Raw genomic sequence first — 19,906 nt, forward strand, 5'->3', positions numbered from 1 at the left:
GAGCATTTATATGGGACCATTGAAAAAAAGACAGCTTACTTATCACTTCTAGATGGATTACCTTGAACTACATTTTGACCACATCTAATTCTACCAATTGCAAGAAGAAGACAAGGATTAGTTTTCAAAGGGCAATTATGAGTCGGGCAAGTTTATAAGCTCCAACAGCAGCAGCGGTAGCTTTGTAAGCTCTAGCATTTATTAGATCATATGTTACTCAATTTTTAAAGAACAATCTAGTGTACACATCAATGACTTATTTCTTTTAAAAAACTTCCTACAAGAACACTAAATAACAAAATCATAAATAAATTTACACGTAGGCCTTATTTTCTTCATTTTATTCCTAATCCTCGCTTTATTCTAAAACCATCAGCTGTGATTTCATCATAATTGAACTATAATCAACTAATAAATTGAAAGGTCACACTTCCTGCATTATACCATTAATTATGGGACTAAACTCTCCTAAGATTTATAGATTTAAAATTTTATAACTTGTGTTAATTTTATAGGATTTGAGTCCATATAACTACAAACGTATAATCTATATACAAGCATACCAATTTATAGTGATGGAACAATTAGAAACTTAGAAGTCTTCTTTTTCTCTATAACAAACAATCATTGGAACAATCAAGATTAGTTTTCCATCTGTTATCAAGATTTAAAGTAGGTACCTATATATCACTTTCCAGAAAGAAATTTTTCCCCTTCACTGTCGCTGCAATGTCCCTTAATTCATAATAAAAATAAAATGTTGATTCTACACATTAATAAGGAAATTAGATCAGCATTTGTCCATAACATAACAATGTCTTGTAGTACACTATGATTTAAATCTTGATAAACACAAGTAGTACAAGTCTAAAAGAATTATTTATTATTATATTTTTTGTGAGATGCGCCATGTAGATGCAGGGTTACCGAAACCGCGGTTACCGCGCCGGTAACAGCGCCCTCCGCGAAGGCACGGTTTCGGTAAGCCGCGGTAACTGAGTTTAAATTTGAGGAGAATTTAAAAAATTTAAGAAAATTTAATAAAAAAATATATGCTGTATATGTTGATATATAATGTAGTTTTTTCAAAGAAATTCATGGAAAAAATTTATTTCCCGTAACTAAAAATCATAAATAAGAATTTCGGGAAAAAATTAAAAAATAGCCTATTGCAAATAATATTTCATAGGAAGATGGTTAAGAATATTTTGTTGTTAAGTCATTATTAATTTACACTAGACAGTAGGGTACATAATGTTGAAATACAAATATACAACGATGGATATATGGAAAATATGTATGGAGAAAAATTATACGTACACGTTAGTAATAATTCGTAGTAGTTATAGTTGTGACGCAGTAATCAAAATGAAGTTATTACTTGTTATTGGTGTGAATTATTTGGTGATGGGTGATATGAGTCATATGTCGGTGTATTGTATGTTGCAATATCAAAAATTTAGAAAAGTTCATATGAAAATTTTCTTCTTGTTTTCCCTAAAACATGTCCTATTTTCCTATTTTCCTATGTCACAACTCGCAAATATAGTCACAAAATATTTTCCTATTTTTCATCTATTTTTCAAGATTTTTTAATATTTTTTTCATTTGACATCACACCCACGGTTTCCTTGCGGTAACCGCGGTTTTAGCTGCAAAAACCGCGCGGGAAACCACTGTTTCCACCATTTTCATGCGTTGTTTCAGCAGTACTTACCGCGGTTACCGTGCAAAACCGTGCGGTTTTGAATTCAAATTTTTTGTTTTCAAATTCGTTGCGGTTTTTGCGGTTACCATACGGGATCCACGGGAGCGCGGTACTATGGTTTCACGGCGGTAACGGTAAGGGGAACCCTGTGTAGATGTATAAAATGATCTACACCATGTAGATGTATATATATATATTTGACCCAGACATCAAACTTATGTTTTTATGAGCCAAACATATTTTTAACGTTGAAATAACAGAATTCGGTTTTTATGGGTAAACGAATTCATTCATCTCGAGTATACTATAGATGAATTATTCAAAAGCAGCAAGGTGAATGCTCTGTCTGCTTTGTGTAGAGTAAATGGGTCGTCCTTAATTATTCAAGCGCCAAGTCGAGACTCCAGAAAGCTAAGTAAATAATTTAGTATATATAAAAAAAAGTATCCATATCAATAGCATGCTAACGTAGATTCAGGAAAAACAAGTGAGCATTTAATTGTTCATTACAAATTTGTTTTCTTTCACGGTATGATGATCCCAAAAGATCGAACACCTCACCTCATGGCCGTCGTGGTAGGCGAGGCTGCAGGCGGTGCAGACACCCTCGACGTCGGCGGGCTCGCAGGTGAGGCAGGAGAAGACGGCATGGCGATTGAGGTACTCGCCGCCGTCGGTGCACTCCTTGCCGTCGTCCCCGCCTAGCACCAAATCCACCTCCTAGGGTTCAGGCCGCGCCCCAAGCAACTAGCCAGCGGCGTGAGCAAACCGCGGGAGTCGAATCAAATCGAATGGAAAGAGGAATCAGCTAGGCGACGAAGACGATGGAGGGAGGGCGACCGAGGAGGGAGTGGCGGCAGGAGGGCGACTGAGGAGGCAGGGCAACGGAGGGAGGGCGACTAAGGAAGGAGGGCGACGGAGGGAGGGCGACTGAGGAGGGAGTGGCGGCAGTGGCGTGGCAGTAGGGCGGCGGTGGCGGGAGGGCGACCTAGGAGGGAGGGCGACCGTGGATGGATTGGCGGCGGCTAGGGTTTAGGAAATGGGAGGCAGTGGAGGGAGTGGGCACTCGGGATGGGAGCGAGGGAGGCATTGCTGATCTCAGCCGTCCGATCTAGTATATATTGATTCAGACCGTTGGATGTGTCACATGAGGATAATGATAGTAAATCATGTTTATGCACAATAGGGTAGATAGACCGAATGCCCAACAAACTAATGGTAAGTAGCTGAAGAGTGATGTCACTTGGACTGCTTGTTGCTTGTTGGGCCGTCTATGGCTGCAGGCCTTTTATATGCTGGGGTTGGGGGATCCTAGATTTGGGAGTCTAGAGTGGTTGCACTGTTTCCCCAAGGGCTAAGACCATATCTATCATGGCTAATTTAGGCCATGTTCGGGAGTGGGGTGGAGTGGGTTAGTTATCCGGCGCGAAAAACGTAGTAATAGATTAGTATACGATTAATTAATTAATAATTATTTAAAATATATAAAATAGATTAATGTGATTTTTTAAAATAATTTTCCTATATAAAAGTTTTACAAAAAATACACCGTTTAGCAGTTTGGGAAGCGTGCGCGTGGAAAAAGAGGGTGGTAAGATAACTAAGGCATGCATCCAAACGCAGCCTTAGTCTTCCAAAACTTACTTTTGGAAAATTATCCTAGAAACTGATCTCCAATAGCCTCTAATACATACTTCCAATTTTACGCTGCTGCTAATACTGACCCAAAAATGAGCCAGATTTGGAAGTATTTTTGGTACTCCCAATTGCTCCAATAGATTAAAAAATCATCTTTCACACGTCCTTGTTCTTTCTCGACGCATATTTTTTCCTTTCTCGTGCTTTTCCTCCGTTTCCAGCGACGTTCGACCGCCTCCGCCTGCTCCTAGCCTTCTTTCCCCCTGTCGCTCAGCTACCGCCGCCCGCGCCTAGCCTCCTTCCCCTACATTGGTCGCCCGCCTTCGGTGTCCTTCAACAACTCCACCCAAGCACCAAGGGTGCCGTCTCCGTCTAGGTGTCGTTGGAGTTGGAAAAATTTATAGGAGTCATGCCTACGGGGCAAACTAACTAAATTAAGAATTCTAAATATATGAGCATTGTTGGATTTGGTAAAAATTTACGAGGATAATTATTTTTGGGACAACTCTCAATAAATTTTGGGAATCAATTTTCAGCAATCTCTTAGAGATGCTCTGTGTTTTGCAAAAGGCAAATTCACGCACTACCGTTTTTATGCAGGAATACTTAAAGTTTGATCTATGTATTTTGGTGTTTTGAAATTTGTATACAATATAGTTAGGGGCTGCCATCATATCATATTCCGTTCTGAAATAAAATGGTTCCTGTAAGGTACAAAAGATGATACCTCATCGACATTAGATATGATACTACATCAATACTAGCTGATACTATGGTGGTAGTAGCTGATACTAAGGTAGTATTAGTTGACATATCTTCTAACAAGATGGTTTCGGCAACACTCAGTGGTATAAGGAAGATACTCTAAAATATAATGACACCTTAAAATATTTTAATTTTAACAAAAAGGATAAATTGAAAAAATGATAAAAGAATGTACAAATCTAACCCAAGTAACAGGTTGAGATGTTGTTAGTATTGGAAAACCCATCATATGTTTCCAACACAGCATGCGTGGCTACAAGTTCTTCATGCGCTGCAATGCTAACCTAGGACCATAGAAGCGTGCTAACTTTCATAAGCCCAGCCAACAATAGTCTTGACCCAATGAGAAAATGCTTATGCATGCGAGAGACAACACATAGAATAAATGCAGCCTCACACCGCTTGCATGGCATATGTGCGGATATTGTTCGTATGGACATCATGTTCCATGCGTTATGCGGCATAGTACACCGTGCTTTAGCTTTTCCCTAGAGTTAATGCGCGCTTTACGTAGAGAACAACGTTGAGACTATTTATCATTGCCATTCCATTGAATGGTTTTGACACACAAAAATTTTACAAATCTTGAAGGAAATGGTTAAAATTTTAGGTACATTGCCTTCAACGGCACGTGTTTCAGATCAAAACCTATTCTAAGGCTGCAATCAGTAATGGGTAGTTCCCAACAAAACTCTTTCGTTTTCTACGAGCACTTTCTCCAAACTTCTAAACGATACGTCTTTCTAAAAAAAATAGAAAAATCACACACTAATACTTAATTTATCAAACGTTTATAAACTTGATGGTTTTACGTACCGGAAAAGTCTTTTCCCACCCAATCAAAATATCAAACACCAGTATTCTCTCTATTACGCATTATAATATTTTTTTCCATAGTTAGATTATTTATTTGTATGCTAATTAATCTAGATACAAATACAAAACTTATACATTAATATATGAATGAATATAAGTAAATCTAAAAAATCTTATAACATGAAACAGAGTAACTAAATTAAAGCTTGTAGTGTTCGATCGTCATGCTATCCACGTGGCCCCGCGAGCTATCAAGTGGCTTGATTGTAAGCCCCGTCGCAACACTGACGCTATTTTTTCTCCACACAGTGACACTACATTCCCTCGCCACCTCCCGATTCAGGCAAACCCATGCACGTACGGCCGGGCTCCAAGGATTAGCTAGCTATACCCCACAGGAGGAGGAGGAGGAGGAGGAGGAGGAGGAGGAGGAGGAGGAGGAGGAGGAAGAAGAAGAAGAAGAAGAAGAAGAAGAAGAAGAAGAAGAAGAAGAAGAAGAAGACGACCACCCACTTGTGTCTTCCCAATATCACAGACACTCCTCGCCGGGGCGAGGAGAGGAGCTCTCTCTCGACCGTCGCCGGCCGGCGCCATGGACGCGTCGATCGAAGACCCGAGGCTGTCGACGTCGGTGGAGGTGGTGTTCGCGAAGCAGCCGCTGCCGGAGCTCGGGGCGCAGGTGACGCTGAGGTCCATGGCGCTCTCGGTGGTGCTCGGCGTCGTCTTCTGCTTCGTCGGCCTGAGGATCCAGGTGACGGCCGGGATCGTGCCGGCGCTCAACATGCCCATCACCGTGCTCAGCTTCTTCCTCCTCAAGTGCTCCGTCAGGCTGCTGCACAAGGGGGGCCTCACCACGCTGCCCTTCACGCGCCAGGAGAACATGTTCCTCATGACCTGCGTCGTCACCTGCCTTAACCTCACCGTCACTGGTAAGCATTAATAATTAATTAATTAGCAACTTATTAGCACAGCGTACATAATGCGCGAGTAAATGTTGCAGGGATACACTTTCTGGGTTATTACTCTAGGAAATACGTACTACATGTTATTCCGTATTTAGATTGGTGGAAACTCTTTTTTCAAGTATCACAAAATTAGCTAACAGTTCTAATATACTTCTTTTATTTTTCTAACGCCGTTAACTTTTACGTCGTTAATTATTTTAGCCGTTCCCGTCGTCCCTTGGACCTACCACCGCCTCCCCTCCTAGGACGCCAAGCGAGCGCCTGCCCGCCCAGCGCCTCTCTCTCCTCCCAGAAGCCGCCGCCTGCCCGCCCCACCCAACTGCTGCTCGGTTGCAGGAGACAACGATGCGAATAACCCCTTCCCTCTCTCCTGTTGTCTTGCTAGTTGCTACTAACAGGGGCAAATATGTCATTCAATAAATTTTGAATTAGTTATTTTTTATATTTATTTCATTTCACTATTTAGGTCCGCTAACTTTCATCTAAAATAGGAGCTAAATGTGGATTGAGTTAAAAAAAGAAGGGTTATAAATAAAAATCGAAAATAAAGGTAAAATCAGTATCAGATATCAAAACATGATAAAGAACGAAATTGCTCCTAAAGTTAATCACGCTGATACAGTACACGCGATGCAAGAGTACGGATCAGTAAAATCACCTAAACTGCTGAATGAGAAAATCGTTCGAATTTCAATGATTCAAATCCGTCTTATGTGTATAACTCAAAAAAAAAATTCCTAGCTAGGTTCAGGTTTTGCCAAAAAGAAGGAAAAACAATAGAGGGAATTGATGGGTTTAAACTTCTAAGGTAAACATTAATCTTAATGAAAAATGACAAGCGTGAGCTAAGCCATATATGGATTAAAAACTAATCAATATATTTGTATCAAAATTGGCCTGCGTAAACTAGACTTCACTACAAAACTAATAGAAAAAACTTCACTCAGATTCAACGGTTAACCTAAATCTGCAAGTATCTAAGATTAGCAGAACTTTGTCAAACTCACCATGCACAATAACCAAATAATAAAATGGACTTGAGGATGAATTTTCTGAACATAACTGATGAAGTCATCTTCCAGCGGTGCCTACAAAAGCACTCAATCTATTTTAACTCTAATCCTCCAAGCCCTAAAAAACAATAGTTTTCTCTTTTATTTCGCTGCACTTCGCCATCCCTACCAATCTACCTTTTATACCACAAAGTGGAAATGGTGTAATAATCATCGATCTAACTTGTCCCAGCTAATCCATATGGATTCATAAGCTCATAATTAAGTTACAAACTAAACTACTGGCCCACTAGCAGTTCCAACTCCATCATATCCGAAAGCCATGGACCATATTTGTGTATAGAGTATTTTTCTCATCCTTGAATATTACTATGAGGTAGCACTGTTTTCTACTTAAAATTTGATAATTTCTACTAAATTTTATATAGAAAACAGTATTACCTTATGGTACGTCTTTAAGAATGGTAAAATTAATTGCTCTTGTATATAATTTTCCTATTAATTCCACATCATGTATCATTTCCATGTTGCCCAAGCTTAAGAATGACCATCCAGTGACATACGCAAATTGACCCTAATCGTAGAAACCATGTCGTAATCTCAGTCCCTCATCTTTCACCATGATTATATCTCCTCACTTCATCTATGTATCAAACACAAAGAAATTAACATATAGCGGAAACATGTTCTTCGAAACTTGATCACATTAGTCGACCAAAAAATTACAACTTTTGCCAATTATTCATCACGCATATCACAAGACGTCCTAACTGTCTTGAAACATCACACTCTGTATATGTTCATCTTGAAATTAATCCAGATGGGGTCCCATGATCTCCTATTTCAGGAATTGAGAATGTTTAGTTTCATTGGGAAGTAGAGTAACACGCGGGTATGCATGTTTAGAAAATGTGCTTCTTCTTCGTCGTTTTTATATATGCAGTAGAACTTCCCTAGAACATATTAGGGTGTGCCGATCTTGTTCCTATTCCAACAATTCATATTGCTTCTCCACAAAAGAAATTACTTCATATATTCAAATAAATCACCAGCTGGCATGGTAACCCTAGAAATTTTGGACAAACCTACCTACAGCTGGAGGGACAGGAATAGCTGGCCTGACAGCTAGGGTATTAAGGCCCCAGGGACATATTCCTGGGAGGGAATTTTTCATGTGACATTTGCATCCTCTTTCATTCCCTGGAAAGATGCTTATGCTTCCACCCAAGGGAGAAAGGATTTAAATTCAGTGACATTGTCCCGTAACATTCTCGGTGACATTCTGTCACTAATATGTAAGCCCTGCATGTGCCTGAACCCACGCAGGGCCCGCATGTCAGTGACAGAATGTCACCGAGAATGTCACGAAATCCCCGTCGGGGGGAAACCCCAGCATCATTTGGTGTGCCGCGGGGACGGGACCGCGCAGGCGGCGGCGTCCAGCGCTGGGAAGGTGAGGAGGAGCTTCAAATTCACAGCAATAACTGAACATATCGCTGCACATATTGCTGAACAACAATTCAAGCATTGGATTTGTGAACTGATCCATTCATTCCTCTGACAAAAAAACACAATTGTGACAAAAAAGAAGTAGCTTGCTCTTGCTGGAACATTCAGATACTGGAGTAATTCAGTACATTACATTGCTCAATCACAAATATATCTGATGATATTTGTGCTACAAGTAAGTTTCTGTTACTACTAATTTCGAGAATCACAAATATTTTCCTGAAAATGCAAAGCCACAACAAAGTAGTTCAATGCAATCAGCAATCATATTAGCAACAGCATCAGATTAGCAACAGGCCTCTTAAATCTTAATCCTATATTTTGTGGAGGGAGATCATCATCAATTCCCCAGGCAGTTCTCTTCCCAAACCACAGCAATTATCATATCATGAGCAATTCAAAGTTTGACCCTGCAAAGGATGGCGGCATGGTTGACATTAGCAATTGCATATCAGGATTTGATAAAGAAAAAAAGGAGAGTGAGCTCTACTTTGCTCAAATGAATTAAACTCCAAGAAATATTCAGCTACTGAGTAGCTTACTCACCAGAGTTTTTTTAGTGTGTTGCTGCATAAACATGAGATAGAAAAGGAACGCTATAATGCGAAAATACATGTGTTTTTAAAGCCATGTGATAAACAACTACTGCAAACATGGCAGAAACCAATCAGACCAAAGTAAATATGGAGCTCTTGAATCCTGCAATTTTAAGTGATAAACAAATGAAGTAAGCAGATTCATCTCCTCCATCATCAACAAGTGGCTAACGAGCAGTTTTTTTTTTTGGGAGAACAAAAGTGCACAGTTGCATCACCTCCTGCTCAGAGTTCAAACAACCATCTCATTGAGCAGGCCTGACCACCACAATGATTTTCATTTTTGTTCAGAATATAGTAATGACACCAGAAAGTAAATAGCAATGGCCCTATACTACATAACATAGAAAAACTATGTTATGAATAAAATTTTCATATACATGTTCTAAAAATCAAAAAAAAGAAAAATAAACTATAATAAAAAACATAAACAGAGATGGAGTTGTCTTCTACTTTTCAACTTCGAGAGGTTTCAGACTTATGAGTTGTGTGATGGACAGCAAAGCTGGCGAGCTGCCGGCCTGGTCAGGTCCCGTCCACCATTGATGATCACCATTGATGATAATTGAAGAAAAAACATAGGTTGCCAACTTATATGATTACCAAATCAAGAACAGGATCATAAACCTAGGTCACAACACTAACCAAAACCCTAGAAAAAAAATGAGGAGAAGAAGAACGGGCTGACCTCAGATCTCGAAGAGGAAGGCGTGGATGAGGAGGAGGGCGTCATTTGTGAAGGTTGCGGGGGAGACTCGTTGCCGGCGGTGTGGGGGAGAGAGAGGGGTGGGGGGAAGAGGTGACGGCGGCAACCTCATGAGAGCTGGAGGCAGAGCCGAGGCGAAGGCAGATGCGGAGGTGGCGGTGACGGTGTCTCACGAGAGCAGGAGGCAGAGCGGCGGCATCGCGAGAGGCGGAGGTAGAGGCGATGGCCACTGGAGGCGGAGGCGACGACCTCGCACGGGAAAACGCGAGGGGATCTTTCCCCCGATGGCGAGAGGCGTGACTTTTCCCCCCTCAGATCCCACGCGGATCAGGCTGGAAACTTCCTCGCTCGTGAGCTTCCAAACGTGCGAAAAAATTGGCCCGTGAAAAATAACTCGTGGGATGGCCACCCAGGGAATAGGCCAGGATCCCGGGTTGCCAAACAAGGCCTAAGGGACAAGAGGAGAGGTTGGATTATCAGTAATTGTTTTTATTGCAGGATTATAATTAAAGCATCTAACAATAAATTATTGAATATAAAAATTTTGGCTAAGACAGATGACATGGGAAGCTAATGTTGCCATACAACTATATAGGTAAATCCATCCACGGGTGTATTAGTACCTAATTAAAATTAAGAGCAGTGTACACACCATTATGTGCTCACACCGCACTCACGCACTTGTGAGCGTGCTTCCTTAACATACGCTAAAAAAGGCAAAGATCATACGCAAATTTCTAAACTCACTAAATTTCAATTGGAGGCACACATGTGTAATATTTGTACTCACTTGTATTTCAATCCGGTGGGTACAGTCACGTGCACACGACTCCACCATGGCAGCACTACTGCTTCCCTAAAAATGGAATATTTTTCTAAAACAACATAGCCAAATTATTTTGGCCATTTTTTTCATTTGCACCTCTTTTCTAGTTTAACTGGTCTATTTTATGGTTATGTTTTATAGGTGGGTTTGCAACCTCTCTCATTGGAATGACCTCTATAGTGGCAAAAACACTTTCTGATGATCCAGATCCAAGAGATGTTGTTGACAATGTACCAACAACGAAATGGATATTATACTTTTTCCTTATTGGTCTGGCAGGGGTATTTGCTAATATACCATTTACCCAGGTACTTTTTATTTCTTGTATTTTTAAGCGGGTATAATTTAAAATTCACACAATCCCCATAGACATTGTGCATCCTCTACCTACACTTAAAAAGCAGTCACCACTGTAGAAACCCTTTCTATTGTCGGCTCTAAAATCCACTTTAGTGTCATATTTGGAGTTGGCACAAAATTGGCAGCACCTTGGTGCCAGTCCAACAACTAGCACCAATGGTGGTGCATGATTTAAATAAACCAGCACCTATAGTAGTAAAAGTAGTGTCGGTATCCATAGTGATGGCTCTATATTTTCCGCCCCGTAAAAGTAGAACACGGTCAATAGATGTTGGTTTTAAATAAATCGGTACCTATGTGCCATCACCTATTAGAGGCTTTATAGTAGTAGGTATTACCATACATTTTCTTACTAAAATCTTAGTAAAAACGATTTAAACATTTGATTTAACAAGATGGACACAATCGGTGTTAGTAAGAATTAGTAATAATAAAAATTATACAGCCTTTTGCCCTTAAAGTAATGTCAACATCACGTGGCTATATATGTGCATAACCATTATATTGAAAGCACAGCATGTGTGTACTCATAAAATTAGTGGAGACTAGCACCAAATTCTTCTTTTTGTTAGTTCATGAAATTAGCTAGTATTGTAACTAAGTGTGTGTACTCCTACAACCACATAAGTTTAAATAAACTGCATTTGTCGATCGAGTTGCATCTACTGACATCTGTCGTCTTAGCCTGCAAATAAAAGCATTGCAAGAAAAGGAGGTCTCAAAAAGTGCTGATGTGTTAGCATTGAGGCTCCTCAGCTCTGTAAATAAAGTTTTTCCTTTATACATTCGAATGGAGTGCTATAGAAAAGACGCCAGTGGTCCAAGTTACATCCCAAAGACAACAAATAATGCATCGCTACAGCTACAATATATAATCCTACATACTTAAATTACTGAATGAACTTGATTTAGTAATTGCTATAAAACTTATCCTGCACTGAGCCACATCACCTAAAGAACTATTCCCTCCGTTCCATATTAATTACAAGACTTTCTGACATTGCCTAAATTCATATGTGTGCTAATAAATCTAGATACATATAGAAAACATGTACATTGATACATGGATAAATCTAAACAAATCCAAAAAAATCTTATAATATGGAACAGATGGAATAGATGATACCGAGATTGTACGGACGGATATTGGTGTGTTAGTTTGTGCAATATTTTTAAATAATAGAAGTTTTATTTAACTAAGTCAAATACATTAAGACGATAGAAACAAATTGAGTCCAACTATGGCATCTGTATAACTAGATGCACATAACCAAATGCATCCAAACAGTCACTAAAAATTACAAGAGCGAATACATCAATGTCTATCAATCTGTAGACTAAACTACCACCTATACTCATGGGTAAAATATTTCTATGCCACCTGGCCCAATCTTCGATGTAGTTATGAAATTTCAATATACGGGTATGAGAAAGATTATGAGCCGATTTAAACCATAAAAGCACCATCCAAGGATATCAAAGAGGATAAATCAAATCACATGACTTCTCATGTTGGTTTCTTTATAGCAATGATCGTACTAAGTGGGTCAGTACATGTACGAGTTATGTAGCGATTAATGATAAATAATAAATGTGGATGGTTGTGTTAAAGCATGAGAATTATCCCATTGGCAGCTCTTGTTCCATGGGTGATGTGGCCTAATGCATGTTGAGTCAATTGAGTCTTTGGTTCAGCAATATAGGATACTAGATGATACCCGCGCTTTGTTGCGTGATATATGAATGAATGTATGTTAAATATATTGGAATAATACATTAATATACTTAACATGGGATACATGGATGAATATAAGTTAAATAAGTTGAAATAATGGATGAATATACGTTCAAGTATTATGAAAAAATATTATGAAAATAGTAAAGAGGATAATGATTTGATACGGTTGCATATTAATCTTTAGAATCTAATAAATTATATATTTTTTAAATAGCATGATTACATGAACTTTAAGTTGCTAACGGGTTATGACATACCATGTTTGCATGTTGAGCTTATGTAGTATACTTGCATGAGCTTTAAATAGAATAGTTGCTAATGGGTGATGACATGGCATGCGTGCATGCTGAGCTTTATAGTCATGTTTGCATGTTGAGCTTACTTAACATGTTTGTATGAGCTTTAAATATAATAGTTGCTGGTGGGTGATGACATGACATGTGTGCATGTTGAGCTTTGTAGCTAGTGGATAAAACCTATATAGGAAGGATAGATATACATAGAGGTTTTCTCCCATCCTACAAGGTATATATCTCATAAACCTCTCCACTACATGAGAGAGAAAATCAAATTGGTTGAGGATCATAACAAAAGTTAAATTTAATGATGTAAAGACTTTTTTGGTACTTAAGAGGTATAAAGAGGTAGGTATACCTAAATATTAGTAAAGAGATATATATACCTCTCGATAGAGATACGTACCTCCTGATTACTACTTTATACTAATACCTTTCAGATTTGTAGGAAAACACGAGAGTAGATGAAAAGACAAATTTCTAATACTACTATCACATATGGGGTTAGTTTTGGTACCTTATTTGTGGAAAGGTACTGTTCAGTAGTATATATTACCTCTGTTTCATAATATAAGACTTTCTAATCTTGTTTAAATTGGTTGATGATCATGTGAATTGGTTAGCCAAGGCTTGGAGTATACCTTTTAAGGATGAGACAAAACCTCAGATACATAAGAACCATCAGATCCCTCTCGTGCTTGGTCACAACAATCAAATGGAGTTAACATTCCCCCACTAATTGCTCAAAATGTTTAACCCATTTAGTACTTGATGGGCATGTCGATTGTTGTAAAAAGCTTGTCTTAATGTGCATATAGAAAACACAATAGTTTTGCATTGTTCTTATTCCTAAACATTTAATTCATTAGTTTATTTATTTTTATTGTAGGTCATGATTATCGACTACAACTTACTATTCCCAACAGGAACGGTCATAGGACAACTTATTAATAGCTTTCACACTCCTGAAGGAGCTTATGTGGCAAAGTAATTATGTCTTGTCTTTTCAAAGAAAATTGAAACACTGAATCACGTTTAACTTTATATTCATGAATTTTTGCACTAATATCTGTGTTTCATCCAGACTGCAGGTTATGGCTATTTTCAAAGCATTTTTTGGTAGTTTTACTTGGTCTGTGTTCCAATGGTTCTATACCTCAGGCAATGGTTGTGGATTTCAGAACTTTCCATCGTTTGGACTAGGATTATATAAACGCAGGTGATAGCTATATATATTCCAATATTTTAAATAACGATATGTTTGATATGTTACAGCTGGGACCTCACCCGTTCTCAGAAAGATGACATTTTACAAAGCGTTTAGTCAATACTCCTCAATGTTTTAGTGTGAATATATATTGTTTGGTTTGGATCCAATGTTTGCCCTAACAATATTTTGGCAACTTCAATAGTACCATATGTACGTTAACGTTTGCTTTGGTACCAAATTCATAGAATATATAAAATTTGGTAGGACTAACACTTACCAAGATTTTGGCAGTACCAGAATATCGGTAGAGAAAAAAATTGACTCCAAACCAAATAAGCCCATATATAGTATCGTTCACAGATGATCTAGAATGGTTACACAAAAAATTAGTTATATCAATATAGCATATCATACAGTTCTCTTAACAATTTGTATATAGGTTGTGTATCCCATACAAAAGGATCAAATATGCAGCAAACAGTAGTTTAATTTTTAAATAATGAGCAAACAATTAATAGTTTTACAATATTTAATTTCAACATAGTTATGCTTATACTTATGTAAAAGCGGCAATTTGGAGAATAGCTAATGACCATCGGGATCTACGTGTCCTATGAAATTGTAAGACTCAATTGCTCAATGTGATTAATTTACTAATTACAGGGGTAAGGGAATAAAAAACACATAGTCTTGATTTCATCGATGGAAGATGGTCTTATGGATTATGGATTATGGAACCATCGATCGAATTGCTGCTAATTGTAGGAATTGATGCTGATCTCAGTAAATCCACGTACAAATTTAAATATATTTTAAAGGATATGCATCACTAGAAATACTAACATATATATGTTTTGTGTGCCTACAGGTTCTACTTTGATTTCTCTGCATTATATGTTGGTCTAGGAATGATTTGCCCACTAATGGTAAATCTTGGGTTACTGTTTGGAGCTATTGTGTCTTGGGGATTCTTATATCCTTTCCTTGAAACTAAACAAGGACAGTGGTATGAAACCGAAAGCCCTTCGAGTTTGAAAGGATTAAATGGATACAAGGTACGTATATATGTGTACGAAAATAATAAGCACATATTAATTGTTGTATCATCTATAATTTTATCACTCATTTGTGCTACTAATCAATGCAAGCAAAGAATTTTGTCCCACAAATTAATACATTCAGTATTAATTGAAATGCATATGAAGGTATCCAACTATGCTAATATCCCGTATTTTTGAAATTTTATCATGATCTGTATATCTATTGAGAACAAACCGTCTGATGATTTCCACATATATGCAGTTATTCCTTTTTTATTATGTTATACTCTAAGGTGGTTGGTGAATTTGCCAGCACGACATCACCAACTCACTAATTGTTTTTAAAAGAAAAAAAAAAGGTTAATGTGGAACCAAAGGGCTTATATATCAGCCATCCTTTCCAAGTCTATTTTTTATAGAAAGAGGAAAATTTCATGGGGCGTATCAGTAACACAGACATATACACATATATAGCAATTAAGATATTATATATGTGAAATATAATGGTAATAACATACTTCTGATTTTTTTTAATGAAAACCTCATTGCAATGCAATGCAATATGCCAGTATGCAATAAGTACCATTCCTTGTTTTATTTATGACATGGTTAACTGCACAGCCAGCGAACATGAAAAAAAAAGGCATGCATGATAATTGCACAATTATGAAGTTATCAAATTCCAACACACTACAGTTATATCAAATTATTCATGCAATGTTCATACTATTTATGATTGATATTCCTACGATCATATTATATTAAATAGCTAGTGACATCACCGCAAAACATAAGATCATATAGGGTTGAGTAAGGTAGGCAGCATTCGAAAGTGCTTCTCCGCCTAGATACTGTTTTATTTATCGTGGCGCTCGCTTTTCAAACTAAATGATATGTTTCCTCGAAATAAATATATACAGGTTCCCTTAAAAATAAAAATAAATTGTTAACTAATCATATGCAATCACTATTGTTGTGATACTATGTAGTTGTAGACCTGTCACATTTAATTTTGATCACGGGTGGACCCCTTCACCCAGTTTATTCTTGTTTTCTAATGAATCATTTACAATATTGTTCTCACATTTTATAAAATTCATGTAAATTCTTCTTGAACATTCAGATGTGTTTTAATTTCATTTATAGTATTGTTCTCACATTTTAAAACCATATTTTAATAATTCTTATCAATCATTTCTCCTGTAATTTACATATACTTTTTTCTTAAGAGCCATGCATTTCTCACAGCACGTTTTAATACATATCGTTAACATACTTGAGTGCATTTCATATGCATACATGGTACGTAATGTCTTTCTTGATGGTCTACACGTGCGTACATCGTAATGTCTTCTTGTCACACTTATTCAAGAGTAGCTTCTCACACTGCACCATGGCCCATGGGCGCATGGGGGCATATTTGTTGTAATCTTTCTAATCTACCGCATCGTATACCTCAATAATTCTTCTTTTACCTTCACGAACTACATAAAACTCTCTTATTGGTCGAATTGGAAATATCACTCTGTGTATCCATTGGACTGCATATTTACGAGTGTGAATCAACCTTAGCTTTCTTTAGATCAACCCACCTACACCGCAACAACGTCATTTTGAATTTCACATAACTCATATTTCATATTTTTTCCTCATTGCATCGATATCATATGCTTTCTAGATTTGAATATACCGTACATGCCATGTGCTAATCGATCATTTCAAGGTTTCACTTGCGAAGTTGACTGATTTTGAAACACAATTCTTTTGAAACCCTGCAATGTGTTTTCTTCTGACCAAATTGGTTGATTGGTTAACATTTATCCTTCTGAATCTTTGCTTCGTGTTCCTCTAAGTACCACACTAGTTCACTCATATGCCGTAACACGTACGGTAAAATTGGTCGTGATCAAGCATTATAGTTTTCCTTCCGATGTCAAATTGTCAACCCCTTTCCAGACGACTGTCATCGTACCTCAACCATAGAACTCCAATTGCCCTGGACTTAAACATCTAGTCCAAATAAAATTTGGTGACTTTCTCAATCATGTATCCTTGAATCATGCTTCTCTTTGGATGGATCCGGTTCCGTACGAAATAACCCTTCAAAATTCACATGTACCTTTCAAATAGTATATCTATATATCTCATGAACATAGGACTACACACTTTTGTTTGCTTCACCAGGTGGTGGACAGTTAGGTTTACCATAATATCATAGAACATATGTGGGAAGTACATCTCAAGATGACATAGGATTTTCACAACATTTGTCCTATAATCTTCTGTCCAATTGCGTTAAAGAAAGAGTATAAACATATTATTGTGTGTTGCATTTTTAGCGATAGAATGTTCCTAATGGCAACTAGGAATAGCTATGTAGGACATGATAGTCGTGGGACTTCATCCTAACCGTTTTGAGGTCTTCCTTATTTATCTATGATGAGTATCCAAAAGAACTTTAATACTCTTTAGACATGCTAACCCATCATTTTTCTCCTCCTTTAATAGAGTGTAGCAAGCAGGAGGAGGAAGATACAATCTTTCGGGCATAAAGATAGTTTTGGTTCCTTACAGATATGCACTCATTTGTGATGGCTCGTAACTTGGAATTAAATTTGTTGATAAAAACCACATCAGTGTCACAATCAGAGCCCCCTTTTCCCTAGTGAGATCAATTGTTTAAAGCACTGTTCAAGTGAAACAAATGAAAAGAAAGAAAAATACCCTCAGCATACTTGTCGAGCTACTAAACGATGTGTTTTTTGCCAAAAAAAATCTCTGTTTAAAAGTTGTTTTAAAATTCATTTCTCAGGTTTGTAATAACTAATACTTTATTTATCCATAACTGATCATAAGATACCTTGTTTTGCATGATTTTCTATTTCTTCTTTCCTTACTGATCTCAAGCTCACCCTGAGTCTGAGTGTGCATATATACTTACTTGACAGGTGTTCATCACCGTGGCACTGATCGTGACTGACGGGTTGATAAACTTTGTGACGCTCATCACTTCAGCCGCCATAAACTTCTACCAGATGAGGCAAGAAGGTGACACGTCGGGGCTAGCCAACTACATAAACAAGCTGCACCCCAGCCTCAACTATGACGAGCGCAAGAGGATCGAGGTGTTCATGGCCAGCCGGATCCCGATCGCCGGCCCGGTGGCGGCCTACGTCGCGTGCGCCGCCGTCACCGCCGTCGCCGTGCCGGCGATGTTCAGCCAGATCCGGTTCTACCACATCGCCGCGCTGTACACGGCCATGCCGGTGATAGTCTTCTGCAACACCTACGCGACGGGGCTCACCGACTGGTCGGTGGCGCCGACGTACGCCAAGTTCATGGTGTTCGTCATCGCGGCGTGGATCGGGCGCCCCGGCGCCGTGGTGGCCAGCCTCCTGGCGAGCGGGATGACCATGGGGACGCTCCACATCTCGTCGCAGGCGATGCAGGACCTCAAGTCGGGGCACATGACGCTGGCGTCGCCGCGCGCCATGGTCGCCGGGCAGCTCTTCGGCGTGGCGCTCAGCGCCGTGGCGGCGCCGTGCATCTTCCTGGCGTTCCAGAGCTCGGCGAGGCCCGGCGCGCCGGTGGGGTCGAAGGAGTCGAGCTACCCGTGCCCCTACGCGGGGCTGTACCGCGCCATCGGCATCATCGGCATGGGAGGGGTGAAGGAGCTCCCCAAGTACTGCCTGGAGTTCTGCCTCGCCTCCGTCTGCGTCACCGTCGCCATCGACGCCCTCGTGCTGGTCTCGCAGATGAAGGGGTGGAGCGTCCACAGGTACATCCCCAGCATGACCGTCATCGCTCTGCCCTTCTTCGCGGGGCCCTTCTTCACCATCGACATGTGCATCGGGAGCCTGCTGCTGCACCTCTGGAAGAGGATGGAGGGCAGCAGCGCCGCGCTGCTGTCGTCGTCCGTCGCCGCCGGCCTGATGTGCGGGGAAGGGCTCTTCACGCTGCCGTCGGCGATGCTCAACATGTTCAAGGTGCAGCCGCCGATGTGCATGAAGTTCTTGGCCGGTGGGCAGGAAGTCGAGGTGGTGGACTCTTTCTTGAACAGTTCCAAGACATGATAGATAGATGCACTCAGATATACTACTAATTAATTATTATCTTTGTAAATAATGATGCACATATTTTAAATATGTCATGGAGCATATATATATAACATGTGAGCGAGCTTAATTGGTTTGCAACATGTAAGAGATGCATGATATAGTTCAGTTCCACGGTATTAAGTTCTAAAATGAAAGGCATTATATATTTCACAAATTTCAATCACTGTCATCTGATAGGCACTATTTTAAAAGCCGGTCGTAGTCAGCAGGAGTTTCTCGGTATGTGCTTTTTCTACGTAAGTACTCAGTCCAAAATAAGTGTATTCATAGAATCCCAAGAAAAAATTAGTGGCAAGGAGAAAAGACCAAAGAACCCCTTGTTTATCTTACATTATAACTACGACTTTCATAATGTGAGATATTTAACTTTTTTTTACGACGTCTGACCATTCGTCTTATTCAAAAATTTAGTACAAATATAAAAAATGATAAGCCGTGCTTAAAGTTCTTTTAATAATAAAGTAAGTCACAAGCAAAATAAATAATATTTCTATAATTTTTCGAATAAAACAAATAATCAAACATTACAAACAAAAAAGTCAAACATCTTATCTTATGAAACGGGGGGAATATGATAGCTAGATATGGAAAGACCCAAGCCT

General features: G+C 39.0%; 1 protein-coding gene across 1 annotated transcript; it reads left to right on the forward strand.

The window, feature by feature from the left end:
* The first annotated feature begins 5,358 nt into the window (after positions 1–5,358).
* LOC102711885 (probable metal-nicotianamine transporter YSL3) lies at positions 5,359–19,489 on the forward strand. Its single transcript, XM_006654126.3, has 6 exons — positions 5,359–5,856; positions 10,684–10,850; positions 13,826–13,923; positions 14,021–14,155; positions 15,015–15,201; positions 18,135–19,489. Exons 1-6 carry the CDS (start codon positions 5,520–5,522, stop codon positions 19,257–19,259), a joined length of 2,049 nt encoding a protein of 682 aa, XP_006654189.1. The 5' UTR covers positions 5,359–5,519; the 3' UTR covers positions 19,260–19,489.
* The last annotated feature ends 417 nt before the right edge of the window (positions 19,490–19,906 follow it).

Source organism: Oryza brachyantha, chromosome 5 (genome assembly GCF_000231095.2).
Source record: "Oryza brachyantha chromosome 5, ObraRS2, whole genome shotgun sequence".
Lineage (NCBI taxonomy): Eukaryota > Viridiplantae > Streptophyta > Magnoliopsida > Poales > Poaceae > Oryza > Oryza brachyantha.